Source organism: Diceros bicornis, chromosome 19 (assembly GCF_020826845.1).
Source record: "Diceros bicornis minor isolate mBicDic1 chromosome 19, mDicBic1.mat.cur, whole genome shotgun sequence".
In the NCBI taxonomy this organism is placed as follows: Eukaryota; Metazoa; Chordata; class Mammalia; order Perissodactyla; family Rhinocerotidae; genus Diceros; species Diceros bicornis.
In genome coordinates, this window is record NC_080758.1 from 18,552,916 (window position 1) to 18,565,954 (window position 13,039).

The 13,039-nt window shown below is 41.6% G+C and overlaps 1 protein-coding gene across 2 annotated transcripts in view; it reads left to right on the forward strand.

Moving 5' to 3' along the window:
- Positions 1-13,039, forward strand: part of PTPRT (protein tyrosine phosphatase receptor type T) — a 1,006,475-nt gene that overhangs the window by 917,345 nt on the left and 76,091 nt on the right. For both annotated transcript variants that reach the window (XM_058562674.1, XM_058562675.1), the window contains one exon: positions 12,150-12,340. In XM_058562674.1, the coding sequence (XP_058418657.1) occupies positions 12,150-12,340 (191 nt within the window). The remainder of the gene's footprint in view (positions 1-12,149; positions 12,341-13,039) is intronic.

Below are 13,039 nucleotides of genomic sequence, written 5' to 3' on the forward strand. Positions count from 1 at the left end.
CCTATCAAGCTGAAGATTGTAAAATGTGTCAAAATTGAGTTTTTCTAGTTTAGCTAAGTATTACTCTGCAACTATTTTGCATAGCTTTGTCTTATTACGATTTTGATGAATGAGAGAGAGAAAATAAAACAAGCCCATGTTTTCTGTGTGAGGCATTAAGACTTTTTTCTTTCCATCACACATCTTCCTATGAGGATGCGCATCTTGGAATGTACTGATGCATACACAACACAAAATGCTGGGCTGGTTGTTTTTATGTGAGCACAACCCTGGAGCCAATGAGAAACTTGAAATCATGCCCAGCGCAAGCTGGAGTCACAGTGAAGCTGACAACTTTCAGTCTGAGAGAAGCACACTCTTCCTCACACAGTCTCAGCCTTCCCCTCTGCACAGACTCCTCTCAAAAGCCACCCTGGTATCACTCTCTTTCCTGCTTTGCAAGAACATCAAAACCATACAGTTTACTTTTCTTTATTATTCCCGCTTCAAGTAACTTACTGACCAGGACATGTTCTTTTCAATTCTTTTGACTATTCTATCTGTGTTAATGTGCACAGCGATATACAGAATTTTTTCCTAATAATATTAAATAACTTCTCAATAATATTAATCTTTCCAACATTGAGAGACTTCACAGTTTCTTCTTACTTTAATATACTTCATTCTCCTCTGATAAATAGTATGCTTTCCAGGAATCCATTTCTTGCCGGTCAATATTTGGACCACACTTTATCATTAGTTCACAACATTCTTTAGGTACATATATCATTGTCTACTTATGGGATATTTTTCTACTCAACGAAGTTCAGATAGTCCATTACTTTCAAACACAACTGCCTCTAAAAGTACAAATGAATGGTGGACATGGAATAATTAAACACTAGACTTAGACGTTACAAGAAAGGGCTTGTGTTTCCAGTGGGCTACAACATTTTAAAGGTCCAGAATTATATCCCTTCTCCTTTGTGGTTCAGCAATTTCCTGTATTTCCAGGATCCCATACATACCCACCAGTTTTATTCTCTTACTTCCTCATTTGATCACTAAGAGGTTAAGACCAAAAAGCATCCTCTTGTTGCTACAGGTCTATTGCTTCTGGCACACCCAGTGATCTTTATTTTGTTTCCTTTGAATTCACTTTATAAAATCTATGCTGGGGAACACTGGTATCAGGACTTCCGCTGTCTTGTTTTCCCACTGATTTTCATGAAATGGTGACAAAGTGAAAAATACATACAATGGTTTTCAAAGTTTTTTTTAGTAGTGAAATCCTTTCTTCAAACACAATCATACCTAGAAGTCTATTTTATAAAACAGAGATTAAAAAAACATTTAGCTTTAGTTGGAACAGAGGTGAGAGAAAACCGGTGTGCTTGCCAGGCCATGCACACACACACGTGCATGCACAAACCCCCACCAAGGGGTCCAGTTCTCTGTGCCACAGATGAGACTCTGAACAAAGGTCTCCCTTCCTAACTTTGGTTCAGCTCTTCCTAACTTTGGCTCAGACTACTAATTCACTTATTCCTTCCCCTCTAGACCACGTGGGTGAACTTTTCCCCTTTAATGGTTCATGAAAAATGAAAATAACAATCCAACCACTAGTCACTGAAACAAGTAAAGATTGATCGCTTTTAATTAACAGAGCATGGGTCACAAGAGCAAGACTATCACATCAATGGCGCTAACACTGAGCATAACACAGCATGTACAGCCACACGTGGTGGCCCTGTGGACCCTGGATTCCAGGAGCATCAGAGAAAGATGGGCCCCAGTTTGTGGGGCTCTGGAAGACTTTAGGGTTTCACTGAAAGATGCTTCATTATCGCTACAGTCACCGAGGATGCAGTAACCAGCCCTCAGCCTAGAGACAAGAGAAAAAGTCAAAGGCTAGTGTTCTGTTGCATGAAGGGTCCTTGTGCTGGAACTGCTTCTGCATTTTCATTGTGGTGGTGGTCACAGGAATCTACATAAGTGATTAGATTGTGTAAAACTAGGGGCGGGTCCCCTTGGCCGAGAGGCCCCTGTGCTCCACTTTGGCAGCCAGGGTTCGCGGGGTTAGATCCTGGGCATGGATCTACTCCACTCATCAGCCATGCTGTGGAGGCATCCCACATACAAAATAGAGGAAGATTGGCATAGATGTTAGCTCAGGGCAAATCCTCCTCACCAAAAAAAAAACAAGAAAAAAAATTGTGTAAAACTAAACACATGCGTGAACACACACACGCACAAGTGCATGTAAATGTAAAACCTGAATCAGATCGGTGGATGTATCAATGTCAATTTCCTGATTGTGATGCTGTGCTATAGTTATGCAAGATGTTAAAACTGCGGAAATGGGGTGAAGAGTATACCGGACCCCCCGGTTATTTCTTATGACTGCATGTGAATCTACAATTATCCCAGAATAAAACTTCTCTTCTAAGAAAGCTGGTGCTCTGGTGTTGGGCTGATATGTAACTTCTGACCCTGGCCACGTCCGTGAGAGTCTTCTGGTGTGTTTCTTGGTTTTCTGGTCATTTACTTGATGGCCAATCCAAGCATGTGATAAAAGCGTTCCACCAGTTTCTGGCAACTGTGAAGTGGTTTGTTTGTGGTTATTTTTTCTTAATCATTTTTGGCAAAGGTTTGTCTAATTTATTGGTGTTTTCAAGGGAAAGAGCTAGCTTTTGCTTTTCTTCAGCTTCTCCGTTGTCTCTTTAACTTCTATTGTGTTCCGTTAACATCTGTTCGTGTATTTGTTTACTTACTTTCTACTTTCCATGACTATATTTTTCATCTCTAGAAGTTAAATTCGTATTTTTCAAACCCAGCCATCCTTTTTCCACAATGTGTGGCGTGATTACCGTGGCTCACAGTCCTTCTGTTTTCTCTTTAATCAATATAAATGTATTTATTTTATAGCCTCTTTGATTGTTCTGTTATTTTCAATTCTTGGGAGGCATATTTCTCTGTGTATCACGTCTGCCGACTCTCATGGCTTGTCATTCTTTATATTTTATTTTTCCCTATGAGTTCATCTTTAGTGGAGGCGGTTTTGTTCCTGGGGAATCAATGTGTCTTGGATTATGAAAATACCTCAGTAGGGAGGTTTCTCACTTGCTTGTCAGGAAAGGAGGATTTTCGGTGGTATTACACGGGTTTTATATGTTGCTTTCTAGGTTTGCAATTGCTCTATCACATACGTAGCATGAATGTGGACTCCAGACCCACATGTGGTAGAGGTCCAGGGTTTCCTTTGTTTCCTTTTTGCCTCTATTTGAAAGCTATCTGCCCTTCTTTTTATTCTACTAATTGATACCTTTAAGTTAAACACACACACACACACATACACACACTTACACAGATAATGCACATACACCCTTCCAATTAGATTCTTTACGGAAGATCAAGTTTTAAATAATATATATTAACTGTCCATTATGAAAGGTGATAGAGTTGACGTATTTTTCTCTCTAGTGATGCATCAGTCACCCTCTTCCTAGTTTTTGTTGGTAAAATTTCAGACTTTAGCCAAGAGTTCTTTTTACATAGTTTCTCTTTCAGAATTCTTTTTTATAGTTCATTCTGTTTTGAGTCATATTTATTTTGATATTTATACTCATATCTATGTTTAACTGATTGTGGTATTTAACAAATCCGTTCTTTTATAACATGATTTCCTCCAATCTTATGGGTTTTAAAATTTTGTTTTCTTATTTCCCCACCTCCCCAAGCCTCTGGAAGAGAACCAGAGCCAGTATAGTTTCTGAATCTTTGTGTATCAGAGAATATCTTTAGGTAGCCTCACAAATGAAAAACAACATATATCAGTGTATGATTTGGGGGTCACAGCATTTTCCCCTCAAAAATGCCATTCTATTAGTTTCTGGCATTAAAATTTGGGCAACAGAATATATGATTAGCATTGTTTCTTTTCGGGGGGGCGGCAAGGGGGAGATTAGCCGTGAGCTAACATCTGCTGCCAATACTCTTCTTTTTGCTGAGGAAGATAGGCCCTGCGCTAACATTCCTGCCCACCTTCCTCTACTTTATATGTAGGACACCTACCACAACATGGCTTGATAAGCAGGGCGTAGGTCCGCGCCTGGGATCCGAAGCTGCAAACCCCAGGATGCCGAAGCGGAGCACGCAAACTTAACCACTACGCCACTAGGCCGGCCCCAGCATTCTTTCTTTTCCTTGATAGATAGCCATTTTTTCCAGCCTAGATGGTTATTTGAGCATTTCTACATCAATAATATTTAAACAATTGTATCAGGATATTTGTTCTATTTTTAAGTTGCATGTAGAGAACTCTTTACGTTTGAAGATTTAGGTTTTTATTCCGCCAAAGAGTTGTTTTCACACTGTATCCTTTATTATTCTTCTGTTTCCCTTATTCTGTTCTCTTCTTTAGGAACACCAATTGTCTGTCTTTCATATGTCTGTTTTCTTTTCTCTGAAAATGTCTTTTTGGTGCCTTCACACATGAACACACATGAGCAGATGATAGAGACAGAGGAAACAGCAGTCTCATTGTTCTCAATCCTTTAAATTTTCACTGCAAGTTTCTCAAGTTAATTCTCCACAAGTTGCTGCCTGTTGGTTATTCTTATTACAGATTCCAATGTCCATTTTAATTCTGCTGTTGCGTTTGTTTCCTTACCATCTTTCCTTGCCTCACCCAGCGAATTTTTTTCTAGTCGCTTCTTAACTTGATCCATATTTTGAAAAATCTATTTTTTTATTTAATCTTTCACTTCCTTTATTCTTCTATATTTTCTTGAATTTTGTTTAAATTCATGCAATCTAAAATGCATTTCTATTTTCTGTGATATAGATTAAGATACCTGTAACTGACAAAAAAAAAATCAAATTGGCTTAAACAAGAAGTTAATGTATTATCTCACAGGACAGGAAGTCAAGAGCTAAGCAAGTTCCAGGGTTGGTTGAATGAGATGCCCAAGAATGTCATTAAAGGACCCAAGTCCTTTCAAGCTCTCCTCTTTGCCATCTCATGTTGGCGTTGCCCACAGCCTGGATCCCCTTGTGTAGCCAAGACTGCTTTAGCAGTTCCAAGCATCAAACCCACACATGGTAATGTCCAGTGGGAGAGAGGGACCACTGGAATATCCTTCCTGGAAGTAAGGAAACCCTTCCTAGAAGCCCCCTAATAGAACTCCCCTCCTATCTCATTGAAAATTTTTGAAACATTGGCAAAGAGGATAGGAACACCTAATTGGCTTAGGGAAATCAGGATTTACTCTTAGATCTAGATAAGAATAGGGTCATCCTCCCCTGAGTCACCTGGGGAATGTGTGGGTGCACAAACTAATTTGGGGGTTCTGCCAGAAAGAAAGAATGTAGGGGATGGCTGTTGGGTAAATGGTCAACACTGCTTTTTTTTTTTTTTTTAAACTGTATTTTTCTCAGCATCCAGAATGTCATTTTCCTTATTTTTAACATGATGGATTTTTCTCAGGCCCCATGTTGTTTTCTGTTTTCTTAACTTCAAAGGAGGAGAGATCTCTCCAGGACTGGTGTTTGCCAATAAACAGAGAAGGCAGATTCTCGCTCTTGCCCTCACTGTCCAACTGACTGGAATCCTTGTGGCTTCACCAGGAGTAGTAATGGGTGTTCACAGTCCCCATTCCTATGTAAAGTGTCTAATACCATCCTTTCATCTGACTGTTCCCGTCACAACTTTTTCTTAGTACTGAATCTGCATTCTGGGATGTGAAGATCTTTACCTACCCTCTTTTGTCTTTGCCATGTCAGAGACCCCAATGAAAGGGATTTAGGTGGAGAAGGGCACAGAGATGCCTGACTCCCATATTTGGTTGCTAGAGTCTTTGATTCTCTGAGTCTGGGAAAGAAAGTGGGAAAGGATGAAGCATTTCTTTTTGATTATTCAAGCCAATGTTACTTCAAGTAACAAAATATATCAGTGTCAATTCCCAGTTGTAATAACTGAAATTGTCCACAGCTTTGTAGACTGTGGCACGGTGAGGTGGCATTCTACTTATTAATTTTACAAGTTCAACTCCATGCATTTGGTCAGACTTAAGAAAGAGACAGAAGATAATTCCGTCTGTCATTACATTGAGTGAGAGCACATCCACAAGTGGATGTGAGATGGGGGAGATGAATCTACTGTTTCTTAAGGGTCACAAATCTATACACCTATTCTAATTTATGTCTAGAATTTGGAAATAGAGAAGAAATTTTTCTTACAGCATGGCTCCTAAACACAAGCAACTACTTCATCTGATGTTTCACCAAAGAAATTGCAGTCTCTTCCAACTCTAGAGGGAAAATTGCCTATGTTGAATCAGGTGAAAGATGATTCTGCGCAATTTCAGAGAGTAATTTTGACAAAATGAAGTCTTAATTTTTATGCACATATAAAGTGTGAATCTGATATAATTAATGGATATTCCTCCCAAATTCTAACACTAGGTTAGTTGACAGACTTAGATTTCAATGCTATTACAAGTTTATTTTCTTGAGGCTTTGTTGTTATTTGGTGGGGGAAGAGGGATGAGGCATTGCCTGCTAGCCAAGTGCCATCTTGAAGCTTCTTCCAATGGAATCCCACTTAACCCTTGGAACAACCTTCTTATTATTATCGTCATCATCACCATTTTTATTGCCAATTACAAATAAAGATCTTAGGCTCAAAGTAACTTATCTGAAGTCCCATAACTAGAAAGTTGTGAAGTTCATGTTTGAATCCAAGTTTTGTCTTCAGATTCTATGCTTTGGCCCTGTTGCCTACTGCTGCCACAGCCCCCACTGTGTTTGTTCTGACCGCGTCTCCACCCTGAACAGGTGACCCAGCCTCCTCCCCACCTCACTCCTCTCATCTCTCAGACTCTCCCCCTCAGTAAGCAGTCTCTACGTATTTACCCATCCACTCTTCATGTTCTCCTGCCCTAAAGGGCACACGGATTTGAGAGGAGGTGTGATAGATGAAATAAGAAAGAGATGCTGGTACCAGAAACTATAGAAATTTGATTGGCTAGTTACTAAATTTTGTCTTAACTCTATGAAGGGTTTTGCTGAGAAGAATGACTTGATCAAAGCTGTGTAAAAAGAATTGTAAAAGCAAAAAGAGCCATTAGGAACCTGGCAGAACAGTCCTGTCATGGGGATCTGAACTAAGGCAAAGCAGCGGGAATGGAGTAAAATAGATGACTATGGATTGTGTCACGAAGGAAAGAAGAGAGAAGCCCTAAGTGACTCCCCAGATGGTCTTGCCAGTCTGTGGATTTTCATGTGCCCAACAGAACATCTTGTACAACATCAGAACACCTATTGTTTTTTCACTGCTTACCAGATATCATTGTACGAGCACTTACCATGCATTCTCTCTTTGAGTCCTCACAGCACTCATTTTCCCTGTATTATAGATGAAGAAACTGAGGCTCAGAAATATTAATCACTTGGCTGAAATCACACAGCCCATAACCAGTTGATTAAGGACAGAAACCCCCTTCTGTCTGATTCTGGAACCCAGACTCACAGCATTTCTCAGGGTGCGAGTTGTGCTCCTCTCATGGGACATGGGAAGGCCATTTCTGAAATAGTTATGTGAACATCTTCATGAGCATTAAAACAAAACCAGCATATCACATCCATGATTTTATGTTCACTATCATTCATAATGAGATAAAGTTTAAAAAAAATAGTTGAAAGTTGATTTAAAGAAAAAATTTGAAGGCATAATTGTATAGATCCGCACTATTCAATACAGTACCCACTAGCCACGTGGAACTATTTATATTTAAATTAATTGAAATTAAGTTAAAGTGAAAATTCAAGTCCTCAGTCACACTGGCCGAATTTCAAGTGCTCAATAGCCACAGGTGGCTAGTGGCTACCATATTGAACCTGCAAATATAGAGCACTTCCATCATCATATAAAGTTCCATTGGGCATACAACTGTCTTACATTAGATCAGCATCTTTTTAGAATTCACTCTAGCTCTAAATTAGCTCTCTTTAGAACTTGATCCGCCTCTGGATAAGTCCGTGTACACCTGTGCTGTCCGATACACTAATCACATGTGGTCTTGAGCGCTGGAAATATGGCTAGTCTGAATTGAAATGCTCTATAAGTAAAATACCCATTGAATTTCAAAGCCTTAATGTGAATAAAGAATGTAAAATATATCATTAATTATTTTATACTGACTATATGTTGAAATATTATTTTGATGTCTTGGGTTAAATAAAATGTATTATTGAAATTAATTTCACTTGTTCTTTTTTACCTTATTTAATGGTGCTACAAGATAATTTTAAATTACATACGTGGCTCATGTTATATTTCCACCGGACTGCATTGTCCCATGATGTGACACCAGAGTGCTCTCCTTTACCCTGTCTCTAGATCTGAGCTGCCCAACATGGTATCCATAAGCCACATGTGCATATTTAAATTTAAATTAATTAAAATTAAACAAAATTTAGAATTCATTTCCTCAGTCACATTAGCCACATTTCACATGCTCAGTAGCCACATGTGGTTGGTGGCTACCATATTGCACACCACAAATACAGACCATTTCTGTCATTGCTGAATGTTCTATTGGACAGAGCCGATATAAGATGTATATAGTTATGGCAAAAACCACAGAGGTGGGGCGTGGGTATCTAAAGCTTGTTTCCGTGATGCCTAACTCTGCAGCACATCATCCTCCCATCTTCTAGGCGCCTATCCCTTTCCACCTTTGTTAGACTTGTTTATGTACACCTTATCTCTTCTTCTTTCCTGCTAGGCCTGTGGCATGCTTATCTCCCTCTGAACATAATTTCCTCCACCCTCCTGTGTGTGCACAGTGTCTAACTCCGTGCTTCATACAATATAGGTACTCAGTAAATATTTGTTAACCAGTTGGAGTGGCAATTCCTAGAAAGTGATTGAAAATATGTGGCTGAAGCTGGAGAGAGATCTATAATGGCTGGAAGCAGGGGGATAAAAAAGAGAAAGTCAAAGCCAGTTTCCCAAGGAAGAAAGAAAAGAAAGTGGTAGAGAGATAGAAAATAGGAAATAAGAGGGACATTGGTGACTTGGGATCTCATACACATCGCCAAAATCCCTCTGCCCGCCCCACATGCCCCTCACAGGCAACAACAAGAGTTATTGCAGGGGAAGTCACGGGCTTAGACAGCAGCTTTAGAAAAAGTGCAAAAGAAATCCAAAATATGATTATGTGATAAATAAACAAGCAAGACCCATCAATGAGAGGTTGAAATGGCATGAAAATTAAGGGTCTGGTGAGGTGAAAAAATGAAAAATGTTCTCTCCCTTGGCCAGCTGGTTTGAGTTACATTTTATGAGCAGCATGTGAATTCCTGCGCCCTTATTGAATTAGCAGCAGAATCGCACATTAGTTTTAAGGCTCCCTCCCGAATAGGAACATCATAACGCTTTTTAATTGGGGCTGATAAAAACGTAGCATTACTTGTAGGTTCCTGAGAGAAGTGAGTTGTGAAATTGGGTTTTCATTAAACCTAATGATGGAAAATTAAGTATAGTGCGTCTGGTGAAATGGGGTGTGGTAAAGGCATCACTTCTTCATTATCGGAGGTTAATAAGGGAATAGGTGAGGTAAGATACGCTGGAAAAGGGAGTCAAACGAGTTGATTTAATAAACCTTGAAAATCCCTTGGTTCCGAGTCTTCATAGCATCATTAGCACTGGCATTGACATTATTACAAATGTTACAGCAATACAAGTTGTTAAATTTCAAATGCATTTATTTTCCATTCCAGTGTTGGTTTTGCTGACACCAAGTTTACAGTCTGTCTAGCAATGTGTTTAGGGAAAATATCCATATTGGTAGCTTATTTGGTTTTGGAAACATTTGGCATCTCACAAAGATTATCGGGTTCCCCTTCCTAAGAAGCCTGTCTCCGCCAGGCAGCCAGTCTCCCAGGCAGCTCGTGCCCCAGGACCTGTGGGATACCAGGGGTCTCTGAAGACATCTGTCCCTATATGTGATGGCAGCTTAGATGGGAGACACTCACAGGGCTCCGGGCACTGACTCCGGCTCATCTTCTCCTGAAACTCATGAAGTGCAACATCTAGAGAAGCAAACTCAAGTGCTTGTTTCTTCTCCGTCACCAACCCCACCACACCATCACAGGAGTGATATTCACTGGAAGGATGCCTCAGATCCATGGCAGCTGGGACACCTAAAAGAAAGAGTGTGAATCTTTAAAGAGAGGGAGTCTTCTTAAAAATCCTTCAACAGCTTCCCACTGGCTTGAAGATTCTTATACATTCACAGCCTTTCTAGACTGGCCTCACACCATCTCTTATAGCTTTACCCTCACCACATTTCCACTCACCACCTTCACTCCAGCCCCACCTCCTTGCTCTTACCTAAATGTGCTTGGCTTCTCCAGCATCTGTCATGCTTCAGACGGTTCTACTTGTCTGTCTTCCCTACTAGACCATCGAGACTTGAGGGTGAAATCTGTGTTCTGAGCATTGCCAGTGCCTACCAGAGTCCCTGGCACAGGGTGGGTTCTCAATAAATCTAACTCCTGAACACAAGGGTGTGATGGAGAAGGGCAGCAGCCCCTACATTTGCCAAGCTCTACATTTAAGCAATGCCAGTGAAGATGTGTTACCTATTACCTGAAATCCCAGGAGAAAAAGTAAGCAGTATTTTTCTTATGTGCAGTCAGGAAATCTTGCCTAGACCTTTCTTCCTTCTGATAAACTTCTATATTCTAGATCTTTCTGTTGGCAATCCTTTCCTGACTAGGAACAGTTTTGCTCATGCTGTCACATGGTAGGAAAGTTTACTTTCACATACAGAATCAAATGTCTGGTGGATTATTGTGACATGAGAGACAAACAAGCTGAAGGAAACATGGATTTTGAAAATACAAGTTGCAGACAATCAGGAATATATGCTACAGCCTCCCAGGGAGTATATGCAGCCTAGGCCTAGTGGGGTCTGCGCTGGTGCCTTGCAGTGCCTGAAAACACCCAGGGCAGACATGTAGAATCTGGCACTTCCCATCTCATGCATGCCACAGACAGGAGGGTCTAGGGCATAGACTGCCCCTGTCTTTGGGAGGAGGTTGGGGAGACCAAGCCTAGATGTTTCCCAGTACAATGAACTGGTCCTGGAAAACCAACAATGTATGCCTGGCAGAGAGTTGGTAAGGCAAGAAAGTAGTTTTACTGGCCCGAGGGGAACAGAGGAATTCAAATCCAACCTCAGCAGAAATCAGTTTCCAGGGTGGCCAAAGCAATAGAGGGCAGTTAAAGCAAATCAGTGAGTATAAAGATTCTTATCAGGGAGGAGTATAGATCTTATATCAAGGAGAGATTTTATGAGGGAGATGAGGCATAGGACTCAGGCCTGGGAGGATTGCAGGATTCTGAGCTGGCAGGATTGCAGGAAAATGTTCAGGCTTCCCTACCTGCAAGGTGCACTCAGCAACACTCCTGGATCAAGAGTATTAAGTGGTGGGGAAACTAGACAGTAGGCAGAAGGTGGTCGCTGTTGCAGAGCTTATAGATGGAGAGAGCAGCTAAGAGAATCAGAGTTCCTTCTACCTTCTGGGGGTCCAAGACTGGCTCCAATTCCTCCCAGTGCACACCCCAAAGAAAACAAGCTAGTAGAGAAACTGGGTCACAGGGATGTGGGCAAATGGACCAGAAGCAGGCAAGTGGCTCTGATCTCCATGGACCTGAGGCTCTCCTCACCTGCAGGCAGGCACTAGACAGGATTTCCAGGCACCCTACTTCCTAAACAAGAGGGTGCTCCCAGTATCCAGCCTGTCTGGCTTCTTACTGGTTCTGGGATTAGCCAATACAAACCTGGAGGAAGGACTGAGACAGGAAGGGGTGACAGCCAACCTAGAACTTTGTCTCTACTCCATCAATACGCACACTTGAAGTAGAAATGCACCAAGGGTTATTGTATTCATTGGTTTGTATGTTGTTTGAATTTTTAAATCTACCACCACAGCCGTGCCAGGGAAGCAGTGTGTCTCTATTCTTTCTGCTGTTTTCTGATCAGTTAACTCCTGAGTTAGCTCCCTCTGCCCTCTTCAGGTCAAGCTGGGGGAGGCACGGAGGACAGAGGACAAAACTCCCATAGGTGATGGTCTGTTCTGCCTCTTTCTCTTTGAAGCAGATGGCAGCCGCGGGGAGCTGTCCCAGCCCACCCTCACCATCCAGACTCACCCCTACCGGGCCTGTGACCCTGTGGAGATGAGCTATCCTCGGGACCAGTTCCAGCCCGCCATCCGGGTGGCTGACCTGCTGCAGCACATCACCCAGATGAAGAGAGGCCAGGGCTACGGGTTCAAGGAGGAATATGAGGTAAGAGACCAGACTGTGGGGAAACTTCCTGATGGGTGCAGAGACTTCGTGGCTGCTAAAGCCTTGCTACTTCAAGTGTGGTCCTTGGACCAGCAGCATCAGCATCACCTGGGAGCATGTTGGAACTGTACCATCTCAGTCCCTACCCAGACCTACTGAATCAGTTTGGATTCACACCTTCCTTCAATAGAAAGACTGGCTCAAGCCCCATCACACATGTTGTAGAAAAGCCAGCAAATATCCCCCGCCAGTGATTTCTGGGAGGCCTGCTTGCTCCCGGTCACCTCCTTCCTCATTATCATGCTTCTGTTGTGTTCTCAACACCCCCCATGTCAATATCTCATCTGGTGACTGCTATCCTCTGTCTCTCTGTACCTTTCTCCTCACCCCTACATTGAACATTACTTTCCTGCCTCCCCAAAGCATCTCCAATGCAAAGGATTTGTGAGTGGCGGTTGTTACTGAGGTTTGGGGAATAACAGAAAGATTGAAGCAAAATCCAGGAAGCTCCTTAATACAAGTCCTCCTAAGATTCTGGTCTCCTGTCAGCTCTCTATCCACTCCTCTCCCAAAAGTTCTTTTTAGTGTCCTCAAAATTTCCCTTGTATTTTTTCTTTTTCCCAACAGCCAGGAAAAGAACTCCCACTTTATTATGCAGAACAATTTAGCTTTCTTTGTCTCACTCCTTTTGTTTCAGAC